The sequence below is a fragment of the Squalius cephalus genome, assembly GCF_949319135.1.
Source record: "Squalius cephalus genome assembly, chromosome: 23".
Classification (NCBI taxonomy): domain Eukaryota; kingdom Metazoa; phylum Chordata; class Actinopteri; order Cypriniformes; family Leuciscidae; genus Squalius; species Squalius cephalus.
The window spans coordinates 15,412,128-15,431,369 of NC_137144.1; the positions used below are offsets into that span (position 1 = coordinate 15,412,128).

Here is a 19,242-nt window from a genome sequence, read left to right on the forward strand (position 1 = left end):
TGCACAATGTTGAAATACTTGTCTACAAAATAAGTAAACAGTTGTTCTCCCAACATCAAGCCTCACTTTTCGACCCGCCTCAGCCATTTAAGGTCATAATTGAGAAAATGCTCCACAATAGTGTTCCTTATTTCATCAGAAACATGTACTTTGCCTTATCGACCTCTTCCTTTGCCTCCATGCCCGTCCACCACACATCCATACTCCCCTTCCTCTTCCCGGATGTTGACCCTGTTGTTCCTTGTTGCTCTTCCATTATTGTAACTCTGTGTTGAGCTCTGTCTGTGCTTTCCAATTGACGATTCATGACATGCATCTCTGAGCTGTTTTAGAGAACCGGTTGATCATTGATCAATCTAATGCTTTACATTCCCTTTCATTAGTGAAATTCAAGATTCACCTGTGCAATTAATCAATTCAGGACACATTTACACAAAAAGTCTTTGATGCTCTGATGCTTGACGCATTATGACAACTGTTTCAACCATTTAATGACTTTAGCAATGTTTTGAGGGGTAACACTCTTCAATTGAATCTCTGTTAACAGAGAACCAGTATAATACATTTTGAGCAACATGACATTAGCAATTAATAATGTAGGAAACAGCAGACACTTGTACATAATCATTTGCATGAATGTACCAAAGCATTTGCAACTTGTTTAAAAGAATGAGAAATTCCTTTTATGATGTGCCCAAGTGACTAGATGATGTGGAGGTTGAACAGTTTTGAGAATTTCAGTTGTGATCTGAGAAATGTACCGAAGCGACTGAGAAAAACTAAAAGCAGAGGCTCTGTTCTTTCTTTTGATATAACTGTCAAACATTTTTTTGGGAACATTCTTTTGTGAAAACTGTCAAAAATGTCTTCACTGGCTGGCAACTTTATATAAAAAAACGTTTTTTTAAAGGTGGCGGGGAAAGAGTTAAAAGTCCCCTTGTAGTCAATACTTTTCATCATCTTTGATCACAAAATGGCATATTTAAAAAAAAAATTCCTGTGATTTTTTTTTTTTTTGAATGCCTTTAAATAGCTTGAATGTAACTCTACACACTTGCTTCATTTAGTAATATGCAAATGAGCCCTGCCTCCACTCAGTCAGGCTCGTCTACAAGTCGATGTACCAGAATGTGAATGTGTTTTATGTATCGCTCTCTACGTTAGAAACAGCGGTAATTAATATGATTAGCCTTTGGCTTGACTACATTATCAAACAGCTAATAATGTGTTGCTAATGTTAAACAAACATTGTTCCTGTCCGCCATCTCAAGAGTCAGACGGCTGCCTTCTCAAAATCTGTATTCTTAGAGACGCTTTGAACAACTCAGAACATCAGTGGACAAAAGGCATACTTCATCATAACATCGTAATATGTCATATACAGTTACAGATTTCACCCGCGCTATCATGCTAATTGTACTCGATTTTTCATATCACAGAAATATATATATATATATATATAAATAAAACCTGATTTCTCTTGAGACTCCCCTGCTTTGCAGCAGTTGACGTGCTAAAGCCCGCTGGTCCGGCACGTTGATCTGATTGGTTACAATGTAGTTTGTGACGTATGAAACACCAGCGACTTCAAACCGTTTGAAACAACGGTTGAAACAAAATGAAACAAGACCTAAGCTCAAGATGTTTTTTGGGGGGAAATACAAAAATTGTTCATTGTATCGTGGATTAAAGTAAACGTAAGTGATTTAATCCCTTAATTCCAACAAAACCCAACCGGTGTAAGCAACATACAAACCTGATCTGAAAGCTTTTCTCTAAAATGTTTTCAAATTGCTTTGACACCTCTGCCATCTAAAGAGTTTTCAGCTGGTCAAAATTCACCAAATATCATCTACATGTATATTATATAATACATTTATATTTGGATAATTTCAGGACAACAACCCATTTTCTTTTCCCTTCAGGCTACAACATTTTCTAAATGGTGAGTTATACAATAAATGGATATATTCATTGACTTTTTTTTATTGACGTACGAGTACCAGTGTTCTAAAGTTCATTGCCAATGACTCCAGTTTAAGCAATAGTTACAACTCCAGTGACCTCACCCAAGCAAACATTAATAGTGAATTGCAATACAAATACAACACAAACGTCATTATCAATTCATCTTATGTTATAATAGGCCTAGAGAAAGCAAACGTTTTGGTCTCATTGTTAATTGTAGAGGAGAAACCGTAAGTGTACAAAAATGGAAACAGCTACCCCATGTGGCAAGGTAGAATTATTATTCAATTCATATAATCTTCCATTTTAACAAGGCGCTTACAACTTCCCTAGTTTTTAGTCACAGTTTAAACTTGCAATTGCAATTTCATAGCTCACAGATTCCTACAAAAATACCTGGCATCTTGCGATTTAAAAAACATGCCAAGCAATAGTAGTGTTTATAGATTTACATTGAAAGACTGGATAAGATTTAAAGTCATCAAGAGCGTTACAATTTTCAGTGGTCATAGGCAACTCTCAAATATGTGCATGCATCAAAAAACACAGCTGTATAACTTTTAGAATCATTAATATGATCATTAAACACTGATGTGTTTAAAGGAAATGTCTGACTTGCAGTAACTGTAAAATGTTTTAAATCCTTATAACCAAATTATACCCATCGGCTGACAAGTCAAGAAACTCTTAATCCAGACACTTGACAATGTTCATGAAATATTTTTAAAAGACTGATCATTTCATATGTTGCAACAGCCCCTGACCCCACAGCCGTGATGAAATCTTTTGTGGTAAACAACAAAGTCATTCATGTTAACGTTTAACCAGCAACCTATAGTTAAAATACATCAAAGAAGTTCATCAAAGCTGTCCTAAGACAAGAACGGGTATTGTTCAAAATGTATAACTTTGATGAAAGGTTTTGATCCACTTCAAATGTTGACTACTGTAGTTAAGTATACATTCAACAGCATCATAAAATTAAGACAACAGAAAATAAATCAGTTTTACACTTCAAAAATACATTTTTCGAGTTGAAACCATCACACTTTTAAATCAGGCAGAGAGTGTTAGTATTTATATTCTGGCGTCCCTGATGTTTTCTTAAAGGCACAGTATGCAAGTTTCTCCACTAGAGGTCTCTTATTCAAATTCGGCATTCACACAATGACGTAATTACCGTAAAAAAAGCTCTGTATGCTTTTCTCGCTGTATTTTGATGTCATACATTGATCAGTTGAACACACCTTAAATCTGATGTGACCAGGTGGTACAAGTCGTAGCTCTCAGTTTACATGTTGTAATTACAAGTTATCCAATCAAAGGCTTTTTAGAGTTCAGGGACATTTTACGTAGGTGTTTTTATGCTGCTTACATGCCACAGTCGGCCGCTGCCACTCCTTTCGTTTTGGTGTTCATGCATATTTTGCGATTAAAGTTAAATTTAAGGTTCGCCTCCTTACGTTTGATTTTATTTCATTCTAATGAAACAGCCGAATTACTGTGAATTACTACTCATAGAGGTAACTTTATTTGACTAATTAAAATTATGGGGTAACGCAGCGCTGTTTTACTTGGTAAAAACAATCATACTAAAAATACATTTGTTTGTGTTGAAAGTTATACCGTTACTCGTCGCTCGGTGGCTAGTACGAGACACTAGATTGATATTAGAATTTCATATTAATGAAAGATTCTGTTCCTAAATGGCATTCAATTAATGTTAAACCATTGTGTTGTGGAGAAAATGCTGTATTACTGTTCCTACAAATAAAGCTTTCAGATTAAGCCACTTAAAATATTTTGAGAACTTAAATATCCAACTTAACTAAACTTAATATTTTAAGTCAAGCATGAACATACTTTAAGTTGTGATAAATAATCACAGCAATCCTTTTTTACAGTGCATGTTAATAGCCACTTGACAAAATAGTGTTGTCTGATCTACTTTTTGGGTACAAATGTGTTACTCGCAGTAAATCAAGAAAATGAGATTCAAATAAGACCGTGTTGAGCTATAAAACAATGATTAGTTTTCTGTTGATAAATGTATCCAAACAATCCAATAAAACGTTATAGTGATTTTGATTTTTCTCATGGAAATTGAGGGTAACGCGAATATGTCATCAACAGATGACACGGTGCATTACACTGTTTAAAATTGCTAATTTCTCTGGATTTAAACATTTTTGGAAACATTTGGGATAATGCAAGTACACGTCAACAAAATTTAAAACATTTTTGAATATTTTAATTGTTACATATTGTGCCTTTAATGAAAATTTAAGTTCTCGAAATGCATCAACCAGATCACTCACAGATTCCCCAACAAGGCTCCTCGTAAAATTCTTTATTCATAAACTTGATGCAAGTTTACAAATATACTGTACATGGTCAAAATTCTCTTATAATGGAAAAAAAACAAAAACAAAAAAAAAAAACACCCCAGAAAGCATGCCAACAGTGTGAGCTTTAAGAACCATTCCGTGAAATGGCACCAGAGACGAGCTTTGTTATTAGTTAATGTGAGGTTCATGTTCGGTGTGAAAACAAAAAACAAACAAGTCATTACTGTTCGGACAAGGAAACAAGAAAGACTAATCAGTCACAGAAATCTTGGTCAATGCGGACAAGCCCAAGTCAGCAACTCAGAGAACGCCGATGTACTTCTGAGATGAATTACCCCCTAAAAGGAACATCAGTCGGAAAGGTCTGCCTTTTCAAATCTCACCGATGAAAACCCAAGACCGAGCTCATCTCTGGAACAAGACAGCAGCAATTACTCGCAAAGCAGACACTTGAGTTTCTCAAGACATTCCAGCTGTAATGGCTCTCTTGAATTACATTTACATGTGATTGGAGTAAAAGATTACATTTGCATCCATGTTAAAGATAATACGCATCCAAGAGCTTGCCTGTTATGGAAGTTCAAACTCCAAGAACTTCAAGATCCAAGAGGCACAATCACAACATTCTGTGCAAATACTAAACCCAAATGCCCCAAAATATTTACAACTGGAAAAAGTTGAAGTCAGAGGGGTGAGAAGCAACAAAAACATAAGTTACATTTGATTGAGCACTAAAATTCAGTAAACAATGGAAATCTGATGCATTTTTATAGCCAGAGTCGTCCAATCACAAATGGCCTTTAACACTTCTTACGATGGAACCAAGCCCCATCGTAAAATACTAAATAGAGGCCACAGGAAGCTGTTAAAACAATCCCTTTCTTTGCTTTCGGGAACTAAAGAAAGTCCTTGAAGTGGATAGGTAGAGCAAACGGACCGAAAAAGCATTTTCTAACAAAATGGATTTTCCTGAGTTTTTAATGGAAACTGCAAGACGCCTTCACATGCGCGAGCCTTCGACAGCCAGTTTTATAATACAGTCCAAAACAAAGACAAAAAAAAAGGGAGGTATGGTGTATTTTGACCAGTTCTCTTTCGCCGTTAACGTTAAGACTTTATACTGGACGTTGAAATCCGAGAGGTAAAATAAACAATGCCTTGAGTTTTGTATGAATTGTCCATCGGGCATGGAAAGAAACAGTGCTCTTTTAGTGTTGTGCTATGAGAAAAGTATTATTTGCGCTCTTGAATCCATCGATGCTCACAAAATAAAACTGACAGTATCAAAAAAACTCTAGGTTTAAGTACTGCTGATCATGAGAGGTCCATTAGTAATGTAAACCTCAAATGTCTCAATCTGTAACAGCTGTTTTAATGGAGCAGAAATTATGAACATCTTTCAAAACAGGAAATAACAATTAAGGGTGGGAACAGAAAAAAAAAAAAAAAAAAGAGTTATGTTCATATCACTTATATAAATACAATTTTTAAGATATTACCCCAGTTATTTTGAGAAACATCAACCTTTTTCCCCCATTTCGAGTCCAAAAGTCCTCATGTGAAAACAACTCTGATAATTCCCCCACTTCACATAAACACCACATTTAAGACGCCTCAAATCCATTTACAAGTATACAAGTGGAGCTCTGTTCAACTATGGAGCCACGGCAAGATCCGCTTCGCCTTTTCAAAGCCAAAGCTTGCATTTGTCCATTATTGTTCAGATCAGCCACATGCTAAAAGCGAGCGCAAGGAAACTGAGTGGAGTTCATCCAAACGAGATCTGGAGCAAGAGTCGTATAAACGCCCCTTCTTCTCGTCCTCGATGTTATCATTAATATTAGGGGTTGCTTAAGAAGCTTGCGCATATAATTGTGGCAAATAATGATTCTTCAACAACATCAGCATTTAATGTACCAGTACATGTTAACTCAAAATGCATGGGGGGGGGGGGGGGACTCTATAGATACAAGAGCAGTGGCACATTGTCTTCACATTGTCTCTAGTTGCATCCATATCCTGTTTTAAGTTCAGTAAACCATCATTTAAAGTCCATGGCCAAAAGAATGTCCTTTAAAAGCAGACAGAGAGGATCAGATCCAGCATCTTCATCGAGCATCTCCATCTAATTGTAATAATCCTGAACAGAGCCATGCTCCAGTAAAAGTGAGGAGGAAGCAACAAAAAATAGAGAAAGAAAAGAAAAACACATCTTTCTCTGATCAGACCACTTTGAAACGCCATGTTAGATGCCTTATTAGTACCAAGGCTCTTAAAGTCCCATCAGTATAGAAAGAATAAATGAGAAAGAGAAAGAGAGAGAGAGAGAGAGAGAAACAGACAGAAATTCAGATGTCACGGGATATGGTCAAAGAGTCCAGCCTTGCAGGAGATAAAGGACGATGCAAATTTCCGAGCATTCCAGACAGCGAGAACGTGTCCCCTTGATGGTTTCAACTTACACGACGTCTCAAGCTGAAGAGGTGAAAAACATTAGTAAAATAAAGCAAAGGTTTGACCAGACATCCCATGTTTGCAGTGTGCAAGTGGATCAATTCTTCTACTAGCCATCTTCTTTAGGAGGTGTGTACCAGCCTAGAGGAAAAACATCAGAAAACACATCTGAGAGCAGTTCAAAGCGCATCAATTCTGTACCTCATTTAGTAGTTTCTCCACCTACCATTCTTTTCATGAATCTGAACCAATGATTTGTATGACTGTTGTGCTCTGGCAAGATTGTATTGATTCTGCACAAAAACAAAAGGGAAAGGGTCAACATTTCTGCAAGCAAATATTTTTGGTTTCTGATCATGAGGCGGCCAGACAAACCTTATTTGCTCCAAATTGCACTCTGGCTTTCCCTTTGACTAAGGTGGCATTGATCTGCATGATGACTGACTCTATTGAGTAGGCACTGCTCCAGCCCTATGATCAACGCCACAGATTAGATTGATTTTATTTCAGATTTAGTTCAATAGTTCAACCTTAAAGTGAATTCAAACCTGTTTTGTAAGTAGCTCCATACACAAGGCTCCTCCTCCAAGAACATAGCTGGATGAGAAGAAAAAAAAAAAATTATATATATATTATATATATATCAGGACACAGCAAATTACTATGTATTTCTAACAAACTGAATCTGAAAATTAACATTATTTGTATAAATTATATTTGAAAGAAATTTTCATGAAATTAAAAGCTTCATGAAAAACATCATGAATTTATAATTGAAAACTTTACGACTGTGCATTCTAACATGCATAAGTGTTCTATATAAATCTATACAAACATAAGTGCAAGTCTTTAGATGTAAATATTAATACTGGCAATAGAAAGGCGCTCACCCTCCAGACAGGACAGGAGACACAACCCGTACAAAGGGAGGATCAAAAGGAAAGTTATCCTGCCATCAGAAAGAAAGAAAACAAAACTTCAGTTGCGTAATCTTGCCTTTCAATCAAATTATCTTCAACCTGTATTTTTTTGTACAAAAACGAAACAAAACAACACTAACTTTATAAGAGAAATTGAGCAGAATGTAGTCCATTCCTTCTTTTTCCTTCAAAACCTGCAAGTCACTGTGTAACGGACTGTCTGGGTCAACCCTTAAAACACGGAAGAATGATTTTCAGAGAAACCATCATCAGCCTAAATGTTATTTCATTTGTTGTGCAACCATACTTACGTCCTTAACTTGACATGCCACTCATACAGGCTATCATTGACTAACTCCACTGAATAGATACCTGGAAACGACAGAATGGAAGAGTAAACAAACAGATCTCCTGACCTAGAAGTGGCAGCTCCGAAAGGGAAGCTACATAAAATGTGCCCAGATTCCAAGTTCAGATCACATACTTTGCGGGGAAGGCAATCTCAGAAATGCGTTGTGATGGCAGACAAAGCAAAAAAAAAAAAAAAAAAAAAAAACCTGGGCAAGGGACCCGTTCTAAATTACAGGTAAGTCGTTCACTTAGAAGGCAACAGCCTACATAGGCAGAATGAAGGTTTGGAACAGACACATGGAAAGGTCAAAACTGAAATTACCTGTCTTATAACTCTGTGATCTATAGATCTCCCTGAGTTCCTTCATGAGGCGGTCAGAGGCCTGAACTGAACCGGACACTGCACCCTAAGAGACCAACAAAACAGCATTTAGGGAACATATACAGCACTACAAGACGCAATCTTTCAAATTATTCTTCAGTGGATAAATGACAGAATTTGTTAATAGAAAAAGCTGACCCAACCTGTAAATAAACCAAATCATTTGCTTTATTGCATTATATTACACATTACAAAGGAAAGGATAGAGTAGCAGGGCTCTGGCTCAAAGTGCCTTTCTGAATTGATGGAATTGTTGGATAATAAATTTGCCACATGTAGAATTTTAAACCTACAAGTAAGTGTATTTTTATGATGACAGTAACTGTAAAGTGAGCCTAACAGTAATGTGGTTACCAAATGTAGGTTAATCAGTCTGTGTTCGTTTTTATTTTTTTAGTTTAGTGAATTTAAAATCATAATTTTTGTTTTTAGATTGTAATGTTACAATGTTAGAATGTAATGTGATTTTAACCCATTTTTGCACACACACACACACACACACACATATATACATATATATATATTAGAGGTGGGCATAGATTATTTTTTTTAATCTAGATTAATTTTGAAATTAATCTAGATTAATCTAGATTAAAATGGCTCATTTGAATTCTGCCGAAGGCATTCAGAGTATGTGTGCTACCCAAATAATGACTATAAAAGTAAGTCTTTGAGAACGGATTTCTCAAGCCAGGTGGCGCATTAGACCAGGGGCTCATCTCCTGTTTCCAAAATGCATCACAAACTGCTTGAGAAAGCTGTTCTACTCATAGACTGTAAAAGGTTACTACTGTACTGTTACCGTCCGTAGGCAACATTAGGTAGGCCTATGTTATTATCAACTACTATAGGCTATCAATTAGGGATGGGCGATATGGCCTAAAATCCATATTGTGATGTACATTGCAGCCTCTTGCGATAACGATATTATAATAAAACCATTTCAGAACAGGTTACACAGACCCTGCTAAACAACTGCTAAATGTATTTTTTTTTTTTTGAAAGGGTGTATGTAGTTTTGAGAACATATATTGTGCAAAACTGTAAGTATACAACATAATTTTGCAGATAAATAAAATTTAAGTACACTAGCTGCAGAGACTTAAGTAGGTCTAATGTTTATTATGGCTTGGAGCTTATGAAACCCCAAATTTAAAATTAGAATATTGTCTAACTGATGTCTTTTCAGTTAAAAAGAAACACAACAACTATTCTTAAAATCGGGCGCTTTTAATAAAAAGAGATTATGTGCTACACCACTCACTAAGATATATTGGGAATAATACGCGCGCGCTGGTATTCAGTGATATGTTTCGTTTTGAATTTGAGGTGGTAGAACGGATTAGTCGTGTGTTAACTTACCGAACTGTTACACCACACAGTCTACGTCGGACGGCTTAAATACAAACCAAGTCCAAATAATGGATGTTGCACGGATCTTTTACACCAGCTTTCACTTTCAGCCGTGTTTACTTAAGATGACGACGAATATGATGCGTTGCAGCCGGGTGTTCCTCCCGGCCGCGGGTAGATTGTGTCATCATAGCTTGTGTAGCTTGAGCCAGCTCCCAACGCTCCCAACCCAACTTGGAGAATAGATTAACGGCGATATTTTTTTTATCGTGCGATAAGAGTCTCGCGTTAACGCAGTGCGTTAACGCCGATAACGGCCCACCACTAATATATATATATATATATATATATATATATATATATATATATATATATATATATATATATTAGGGGTGTAACGGTACACAAAAATCACGGTTCGGTACGTACCTCGGTTTTAAAGTCACGGTTCGGTTTATTTTCGGTACAGTAAGGGAAAGAAATGCAAACATTAAACTGCAGGTTGTTTATTACTATAAACTTTTTGTAACAATTTGTTTACACTTTTTTAAACACTTTTTAATAAAATATAATAAAATAGATATAAAATAAAAAAAGAATAAGAAATAAAATACTGCTGCAAAGTTCTCCACTAAATAAAATACTCTCAGTCTCAAACCAATATCACATAATAAAATATAATGAAAAATATAAATAAATAACTATGATTACAGTGCAGGAACAGAAAATAGCCCTATATTAAAATAATATTAAACAAATATATGAATGTATTATTATTTTTCAATAATCAATCAACATTATAAATTTAAGATTTTTTTTTTCCACTTTTTTAATAATTATCAAAATAAAATATAGTCCAAAGCTATAGTACAAAGCTATTATTACCAGAGCATGTGATCAGAGCAGGTCATTTTACCATTGTTGCCAGCATGACACAGAAATCTAAGTTACTACTGAGAAATTTCACCTTATTTGAGCGGACTTTGCTTTTCCAGTGCGTGATCGGTACATGATTGGAGTGTTTGGGCCGTTAACGACAGAGCAGAACGCGCAGCGCTAACACGGACTCGAACATTGAGCAGAGAGCGCAGCGGGTCGTCGACACACACACACACACACACACACACACACACACACACACGCGCGCGCGCGTGCGTGCGCGCGCCACGGAACGGAGAGTGCGGCGGCGCACACGAAGCGGAAAAGCTTTTTTTCGCCATGCAGTCTATTTCATTGTTACAGTGACGACGGGTAAAACACAGGTAAAACCAGAGAATGTCTAATAGGAAAAAACATTAGAATCAGCTGCAGGGCGGGATTTGCGCTGAACGCGGAGACTTCCGCCACTTAATATGTTCGTGTGGAAACACGAAAATGTACCTATGTTCCGCACACAAAATATTGCATTCAGTCATTCGGTACACACGTGCACCGAACCGAAAGCCCTGTACCGAAACGGTTCGGTACGAATACACGTACCGTTACACCCCTAATATATATATATATATAGCATTAGACTACGCTATAGGCTAGCTGTTTTCATAGCCTTCAATATGAACACTGTTTGTAGGACAATATTGGGCAGGATGTGAAATAACTTTATTAAAAAATTAAATACAGATTTTTTTTATCCAAGTAGAAAAACATGGAAAATAGAGATATATACCGTATATCGCCATTCACTCAAAAAATACAGAGATGTGTTTTATTGGCCATATCACCCAGCCCTAATTCACACAAAATTATGTCAAAATGTCGAGTATCATCGTAAACATAGTCGGTTGTGTCTTAAGTGAGCATAAACATAAGATGCATGTGTAAATATTGGATCCGTGCAGCTCTTAATGTGACAGGTGCCTAATATTCCTGCTGCTGTCTGTTTTTATGTTAATCAAACAAAAGACAGACAATTGAAAGACAGACAGGATTACTATAATAAGGGTTCATCTATATTAATACAGTGAAGATGGATTACTATTTCTGTACCTGGAAATCTAATTTAGACCAACATGAAAAACCTGAAAAGACCTTTACTTCATTTGTATATGTTCATTCTGTTGTATTTATTTGTGCTATTGCTCATAATTTGATTATTTGTTCTTATTTTATTACCAACTGTCTTTAAAAACTACTAGCCTAACTCATATACATTTTAAATATTGTTAGTGTCATAACCTTATCTATTAAGGTTACATGGATCAAAAACAAAAACAATAACTAGCCCATTTTTATTTATTACTTTTTTGTGTGGGTGTAAAAGTAAAGTAAAAATTTTAACCACTGTCCCGACTGGACCAGTAGAAAAAATCCTTAGCGTTGGACCCTGGTTGTCAGTGCTATTTTGCATCAATCATAAAAGCTGCTTATTTAAGAGTGTTCCACCCAACCCCAAAGTTAAATAAAAAGGGTACCTTACCGAATGGACACTTACGTTCAAGTGGTCCTGCCTCTGGTTCTTTCGGATTTTCTCCAGAATTGCCAGATTCTCCTTCTCGATGCCATCGTCCTCCGACTTTTTCCCATCAACCGGTTCCTCTTTCATGTCATAGTGGTCTAGATCTTCAATATCCTGCTGCCACAGCAATAAACAAAAGCAAGTGTTAGGTATCATCTAGTCTTTCGTCATAACTGGAATCATAAAGAAGCCTTCACATCCCCCAAAGCTTAATACCTCTGCCATTTCCTCTTCCTCCTCCTCTTCTGATGTCACTTCATCAGTTGTTCCATGCTGGGAACAACAAGAACATGAAACAAAGTTTCCGTCAGCTCAAACACACCTTAAAAACGGGAAAAGGAAGGAGTGTAAGAAGGCTATGTAGGTCTGATTTGGGCTACCTTCTTGTCTTGACTGATGGGTCCAGCAGGAAGAGGCTGATCCAGCATCTCCACATCAGGATGCTGGGGCAGGTTATAGAGTCGGCATAAATCACAGATCAGCCTTTTCAGCTGCTGTAGGAGCTGCATAAGGAGAAAAAGTGGTAACAATGGTGAGGAACTTTATTAGAGAAAAACTAACTCATATAAAACAGCTAATCTACTATAAAGCATTGGGTCACATAGAAAAAAAAATGCTAGATAAAGTGTGTTCAGATAAAGAAAACAGTCTCATCCTGACCGACCAATATGTGGATTTAGGTTCATTATGGATTGGGGCTGCACGATTATAGCACAATCATATTTGGGTCAATGCATTATAAAGCAGGGCTCGACAATAAGGACTGTCCAATAGCCCGGCGCCAGCGTGATCAACGCTCGCGACAGTTGACGAAACTGCATCAAGGATTGCTGCATTGTTACAAAAGTTGGTAACACTAGGGCTGTGACAGTGGCAGCTTTTTACCACCACTGTGGTAATGGACTAACCACCGGTGGTGGCGCAGCGTTTTATATATTACACATCACACGCGCTTTACAAATAAACTTGATGCGCCTTACCAAGTCTAATAACAAACTGTGTTAAAAAGAATTTGACGTACAAGTAAAAAGGTAGGCTATCTGTCCTACAGCGTTTTTCTACTTTACCACAATAAAGCATGCTAATATAATAGGCCTACTTTAAAGCGAACCAAAGGAAGACACGTTTATAGTCCCCTGCGAAAATGGGTGAGAGGTGAGTGAAGATTTGGGAAAAGAAACAAGAGATTCCATGTCCAGTGGAATAACTAATGGAATATTATTAAATACGCTGATAATCGGGTGACCAGATAGCAAAACAGAATACAAAGCCGACAAAGCTTAAATGTATGGGCTCACGCACAACTCTCTCATTCGTCATGAATCTAAACGTTTGGCTGCGATGTAACATTTAATTGTAACGTTTAATTGCTAACCTATTATTTATTTTGTAAACAAAGCTTTGCGCTTCATTCCTGTCATAATATTCATGTAAAACAGCATTCGCATACCAAAAACTGTGTTTTGGCGGTGGTGCGGTTGTCAAGTTTACCGGCACAGCCCTAGGTAACACTTTACAATAAGGCTCATTAGTTAGTGTATTAACTAACATGTACTAACAATGAGCAATACATTTGTTACTGTATTTATTAATCTTTGTTAATATTAGTTAATAAAAATACAGCTGTTCATTGTTTGTTCATGTTAGTTCACAGTACATTAATGTTAACAAACACAACCTTTGATTTTAATAACATTAGTAAATGTTGAAATGAATATTAACTAAGATTAATAAATGCCATAGTATTGTTCATACTTAGTTCATGTTAACTAATGAACCTTATTGTAAAGTATTACCCAAAAGTTTCTCATTTAATCATTTGCATGCGTTTTTAAGCCTTGCCAATTGAAATATGGAAGCGCAAGAACACACAAGAGAACTCAATTCAGTACTTGAGCACTGTTTGAAAAGATTTGTGTACGCATACACCCAGAGCGCACACCCAGGACTGTGTGCGAATACTAAATTGAGTTCCCTTTGACATGTTCTTGTGCTTGAATGGACAAATTCACACAAAATTGTGTCTTGGTGAGAGTCCATATAAACATAGTTGGTTATGACTTTAGTGAACGTAAACAGTCGCATGTGTAACAGTATATGTATTGGTGCATTGGCACAGTGACAGATGATGAATGAAAATCAAACAACAAAGGACAAAGTATTTGTCTTTAATAATAGTTCATTTATATTAGTTATACCTGTAAGGTTTATTTGAAATAAATTACTTTGTGGAGGGGACAGTGAAAATTTTGGCATCCTTGGCATTGAAATACATGTGCCACGTTCTTAGAAATGTACTTATTCTTGTTGATTTCATATGAATTTGATAAACTACTATACCATTTAACAAAAGCTTGAATTATTTCTCTTTCAGCTGTGTAGACATTTTAATCATTACTATTTTCAAAAATGTGTCATACCAATGTTTTTTATTTCTATGATATCGGATCAGTTGCATCAACCTGACAGTTTTGACTTCCTGAACTCCCAAGAAATATCGAAATGGGTTTTGATTTAAAAACATGTTCTTTATAGAGAGGTTTTCAGGTCACTGTGTGTATGAATTGCATGTTTCATGTATTTTTGGAATATCATTACTCCAGTCTTTAGTGTCACATAATCCTTCAGAAATCATTCTAATATGCTGATTTGGTGAAACCTTTCTTATTATTACAAATGTTGAAAATAGCTGTGCTACTTCCACTGAAGTGCCTTGAAATGCACAGTGTTATTCATTGCTGACGTAATTTCCACTGAAACAGGAAGACAGGGCAGGACAAATTGAACAGCTCCTCCCCTTTTTAAAATAGCCAATAGTGTTTTGTTAATATCACAGCTCAAGCAGAGCCATTGAGCTTGGTAAAGCTGCATTTGACAGTTTATGACAGCTGTCTAATAGATTTCCCTTTTAGATTTACTATGAAACTATTACTAAAGCAAAACCGTGAACATAATCATGCTGAGGATGTGTAGTTTGAAAAGTGTGTAATTTATGTTGGTTCATAGCATTGGTGTTATCTCTTCTACTCATCGATACTGTTTCTAATATCGAGTCTAACTGTTTCTCCACCATATAGCTTTAAAATATAGCATTCTGTGCAGAATTCAAATGGGTCAGATATATGTTTTCTGGTCTGCGCAACTTGCGTATATGATCTGCTCAGTGCTATCGTGACTCTGGACCGGAGACGGCTGTTAGCGCTGCGGCGGTTCGTGTGCAACTAACGCAAAACCAGACTTCATTCGCCCCAATAGAAAGCATATTTGCACTGTCTGAATCATTTCCTATCCACTATATAGTGCATTATGTGCTATTCACCATATAGAAAATAGTAATTGTGTGAACAAGTGGCCAATTTCAGCCGCAGCTTCAGTGTCTATTTATGGTGCAGGGGGCGGGACTCTTCAGATTCTAAAGAGCATTTGATTGGACAGAAAATCTGATGAGAAGCTGAAGTGCAGAGTGATGTCATCAAAATTGTTGATCCATATTGGCAGAAGCGAGAGACTCAGTTTTGAACGCTTATATCGCTTGTAAAACGTGATACATTTGTCTTTCAGGATTCAGATATATGTAGAAGTCTTACTGTCACATTATTGGTCAATTTAAAGCATCTTTACTCAATCATTTCTTTTTTTTAAAAACCTACTGACCACTAACTTTTGAACAGTAATGTACATTAAAATACTTATTGTGTGTTGCATTTTGATGATCACATCTCATTGAAATCTCAGATAGCGGAAACACCTCCTTACCAAAGTATTGCCTCTTCTGACATCCTCTAGCCGTTCAAGGACTTCGGTCAGACTTGGGTCATCGGAATCAACGAACCATATTGGTGGCGTTGAAGGGTAAGACTCCTACAAAAATATCAAGAGTTACAACATCAGCATCTTCCTAATTGCATCCAAACCCGTTGTCCTTTCACAAGGTTACTGAAGTCTGATCGGATCCATTCAGCCACTTGCATAAGAAGCCACATCAACAGCTGCCAAACCAATGAATCAAACTCGTCTAAATGAACACCCAAAAGAGACCACAGCAGACCTGTGCAGTGGAGTGTGAGTCAGAGCTGATGGTGATGTTCCTGTTTCTGTGCACCATGTAAAATCATGTGAACATTATGTTCCCATCCACTACTTTGAAATCTCCTCCCATCATTGGAGGGACAAAATGATGGCGAAGTGATTTGCTTCTGCTTGTCAGGACCACACACACTGACCTTACAGCACCACACACATCAAAATATAAACTCAGCGAACTAACTGACCTCAATAACACCAACACGGCAGCTAGTTGCACTGCAGTGGCGTTGCAGCGCGTTTTCATAACGTAGATAGTGAACGTTATGACAACACCTCTTGATAATCTAGTAGACTTCATATTCACTCAACATACGTGCAGATCGTGTCCTCTAAATAGCTGTGAAAATGTCAGGAATCCCTCAAATTATTAAGTTTGGAAATGCGCTAATATCGCTAGCACACACCATTAGTAATCATAATAGTAATGAGGAATTACGATAACAATTGCATTGCAACAAAATTACGATAGATTTAACTGGATATGGATAAATCTACGCATTTCTTAACAGGCCTCGCTAAATGAAGAACTTCGACAAAACAGCTAATTAATTGCTAAATTAGATGGCCAACATTATAACTAGCTGTTAACACAAAATATGTGGTGTCATTACAACATGTATATTCAAAAATAGCATCTCAAAGTCGGTCTAGAAAGACAACAACGACAAAAAAACATTTTGTTCAAAACGTCGTTTAGCTAAGTTAGCTAATGTATCATTTTTGCTAAATTAGCACACAAGCGAATTACCTGCTATCTAACTTAACTGCAAAATCCACACCGACGCGGAATAAAATAAATATCCGATTTATTTAACTATCTCGTGTTTGATATGATCAAATAAGCCTGAATATTAGCTGGCGAGTTCGTTTAGAAAACACAGTTAAAGCGAGAGCCAACGCAGTTAACTTTGTTAGCTAATCAACTAGCAGGCTAAATGTAGCTCGGGCTAGGAGTGTGTACTTGTTTATCTGCTATTTTGACATCCGTTTGAGGATATACAATCGATTCTGATAGGTCTACATGATTTTATTCGCATTATGATGGCTTTAATCGAGTCAAAGGGGGATTGTGGTGATGTTATTTCACTCGGCCTTGTCTTGTTCGCATGTAAGCTACACAAGGCTGATGAATCTTACCGTGATGTTGCAGTGAATAATCAGCAGCTTTTCTCCTGTCACATTAAACTGGCAGCTCAGTTCATCGGGCTTCCAGTCGATTATTCTGAATCGCTCATGGTTTGGATCAAAGATTGACTCCAGGAACTTTAATTCGGCCTTGAGCCCCGACACCGACATCTTCCACTCATCTCATCAGCAGCCAGGCCGCGGGGGGAAGGGACGCGCACGGATACTGCGAGCGCGCAGCTGATCCCAGGGAGTGTGTGTGTGTGTGTGTGTGTGCGCGCGCAGCGGAGGCTGGAGGAGAGAAACAACAAAGAGGGGGTGGGGAGGAGAGGAGCACTGAAGACAGGGGAGAGACCAGCAAACAACGCCCGCCAAACAAATAATGCGAGAGGGGCCATGGGGATGATGATGATCAGTATATACATGGAGGATGATGGTTTTGTTTTCATATTCACATGAATGTCTTTTTTTTTCCTCGTCAACCATCCTGGATTATTATCAATAATAATAATAATAATAATAATATATTATAATTATCATCATTATTATTATTTATTAACCAACAGTAACCCGTTTGATCATCCACTTGTACAATCTATCATATAAAATAATTCAATAAATAATAATAATAATAATAGCCTACATTAAACATATATTATAATATCGTAGTAGGTGTTAATAATAATAATAATAATAATAATAATAATAATAATAATACACATATGGGATCTTAGTAAGTGTCAATAATAATAATGATAATAATAATAATAGTAATTATAACAATAATAGGTTAATAATAAAAAAAAAAAAATCTATATCAAAATGATCATTATGGTTTATTATTTTTTAGGATGGTCGACTAGAAATAATTTGAGTAGGAACCAACAGTATCCCATATGATCATCACCTTGCACTAGCATATAGAATATAAAACGATTTAATAAATGAATAATACATTAAAAATATATTATAATATCTTAGTAAGTATTAATATTGCTAATAATAATCTATTGTTATTATTGTTTAGGATGGTCGACCATGAGTTAGAGTAGGAACCAACAGTAAACTATTTGATCATCCACTTGCACTATCTATCATATAAAATAAAGAAATAAGTAAATAATAATAATATATTAAACATATATTATAACATCATAGTAAGTGTTAGTAATAATAATAATAATGATAACACACACACACACACACACACACACACACACACACACACACACACACACACACATATATATATATATATATATATATATATATATATATATATATATATATATATATGTTTAAATTATCATTATGATTTATTGTTTTTAGGATGGTCGACTAGAAATAATTTGATGTAGTCCATATGATCATCATCTTGCACCAGCATATAAAATAATTTAAATAATAAAATAATAAAAATAATAATTGTTATTATTATTATCATTGTTACTATTATTACTAAAATGTTTCACACCTATACATATGGTGCTGTAATCAAAACCTGCTGCATATTTGGACTGATTTTGTAGTTTAACTGGTATTTTTGTGGGAAATCCAAACGCTTGTAAGGCCGTAAATCTGGCGTGTCTGCGGTTGATATTTGTCTCCATCTAGCGGCGCATAGGACAGTTTCTACAGAACGTTACTTAATTTCCGAAAGGTCCATATCAGTAAAAAAAAAAAAAAAAAAAAAAAAAAAAAAAAATATATATATATATATATATATATATATATATATATATATGCCTGTCTAAAATTGTAACTGTGCGAAATGAATATTAAATACAAAAGATAGAGATT

General features: G+C 36.1%; 1 protein-coding gene across 4 annotated transcripts; it reads right to left on the reverse strand.

Annotated features, from left to right (window-relative positions):
- Window positions 1–4,305: 4,305 nt before the first annotated feature.
- ube2q2 (ubiquitin-conjugating enzyme E2Q family member 2) lies at window positions 4,306–17,715 on the reverse strand. 4 transcript variants are annotated; one of them, XM_079858537.1, is made up of 13 exons: window positions 17,455–17,715; window positions 15,988–16,092; window positions 12,612–12,734; window positions 12,448–12,504; window positions 12,193–12,348; window positions 8,364–8,448; window positions 8,002–8,062; window positions 7,831–7,921; window positions 7,661–7,719; window positions 7,319–7,367; window positions 7,146–7,241; window positions 6,997–7,063; window positions 4,306–6,911 (listed from the first exon to the last, which is right to left on the reverse strand). In XM_079858537.1, the coding sequence occupies exons 1-13, from the start codon at window positions 17,611–17,613 to the stop codon at window positions 6,880–6,882; spliced, it is 1,140 nt and encodes a 379-aa protein (XP_079714663.1). In that variant the 5' UTR covers window positions 17,614–17,715; the 3' UTR covers window positions 4,306–6,879. The 4 variants fall into 4 exon arrangements, with proteins under 4 accessions (XP_079714663.1, XP_079714665.1, XP_079714666.1 ...); XM_079858539.1 differs by having other exon boundaries at window positions 12,208–12,348; window positions 17,455–17,713; XM_079858540.1 differs by having other exon boundaries at window positions 12,208–12,345; window positions 17,455–17,711.
- Between the last annotated feature and the right edge of the window lie 1,527 nt (window positions 17,716–19,242).

What these genes read in the sequence shown, in the direction of transcription:
- ube2q2 (XM_079858537.1), bottom strand. Translation starts at nt 17,613, where the DNA reads ATGTCGGTGTCGGGGCTCAAGGCCGAATTAAAGTTCCTGGAGTCAATC. An exon ending in TGAACGTAAGTGTCCATTCG is followed by an intron (nt 8,449 to 12,192) that starts GTAAGGTACCCT and finishes TTGGTCTCTTAG; the next exon opens with GGTGCAGTGTCCGGTTCAGT. An exon ending in TGGCATGTCAAGTTAAGGAC is followed by an intron (nt 7,922 to 8,001) that starts GTAAGTATGGTT and finishes CCGTGTTTTAAG; the next exon opens with GGTTGACCCAGACAGTCCGT.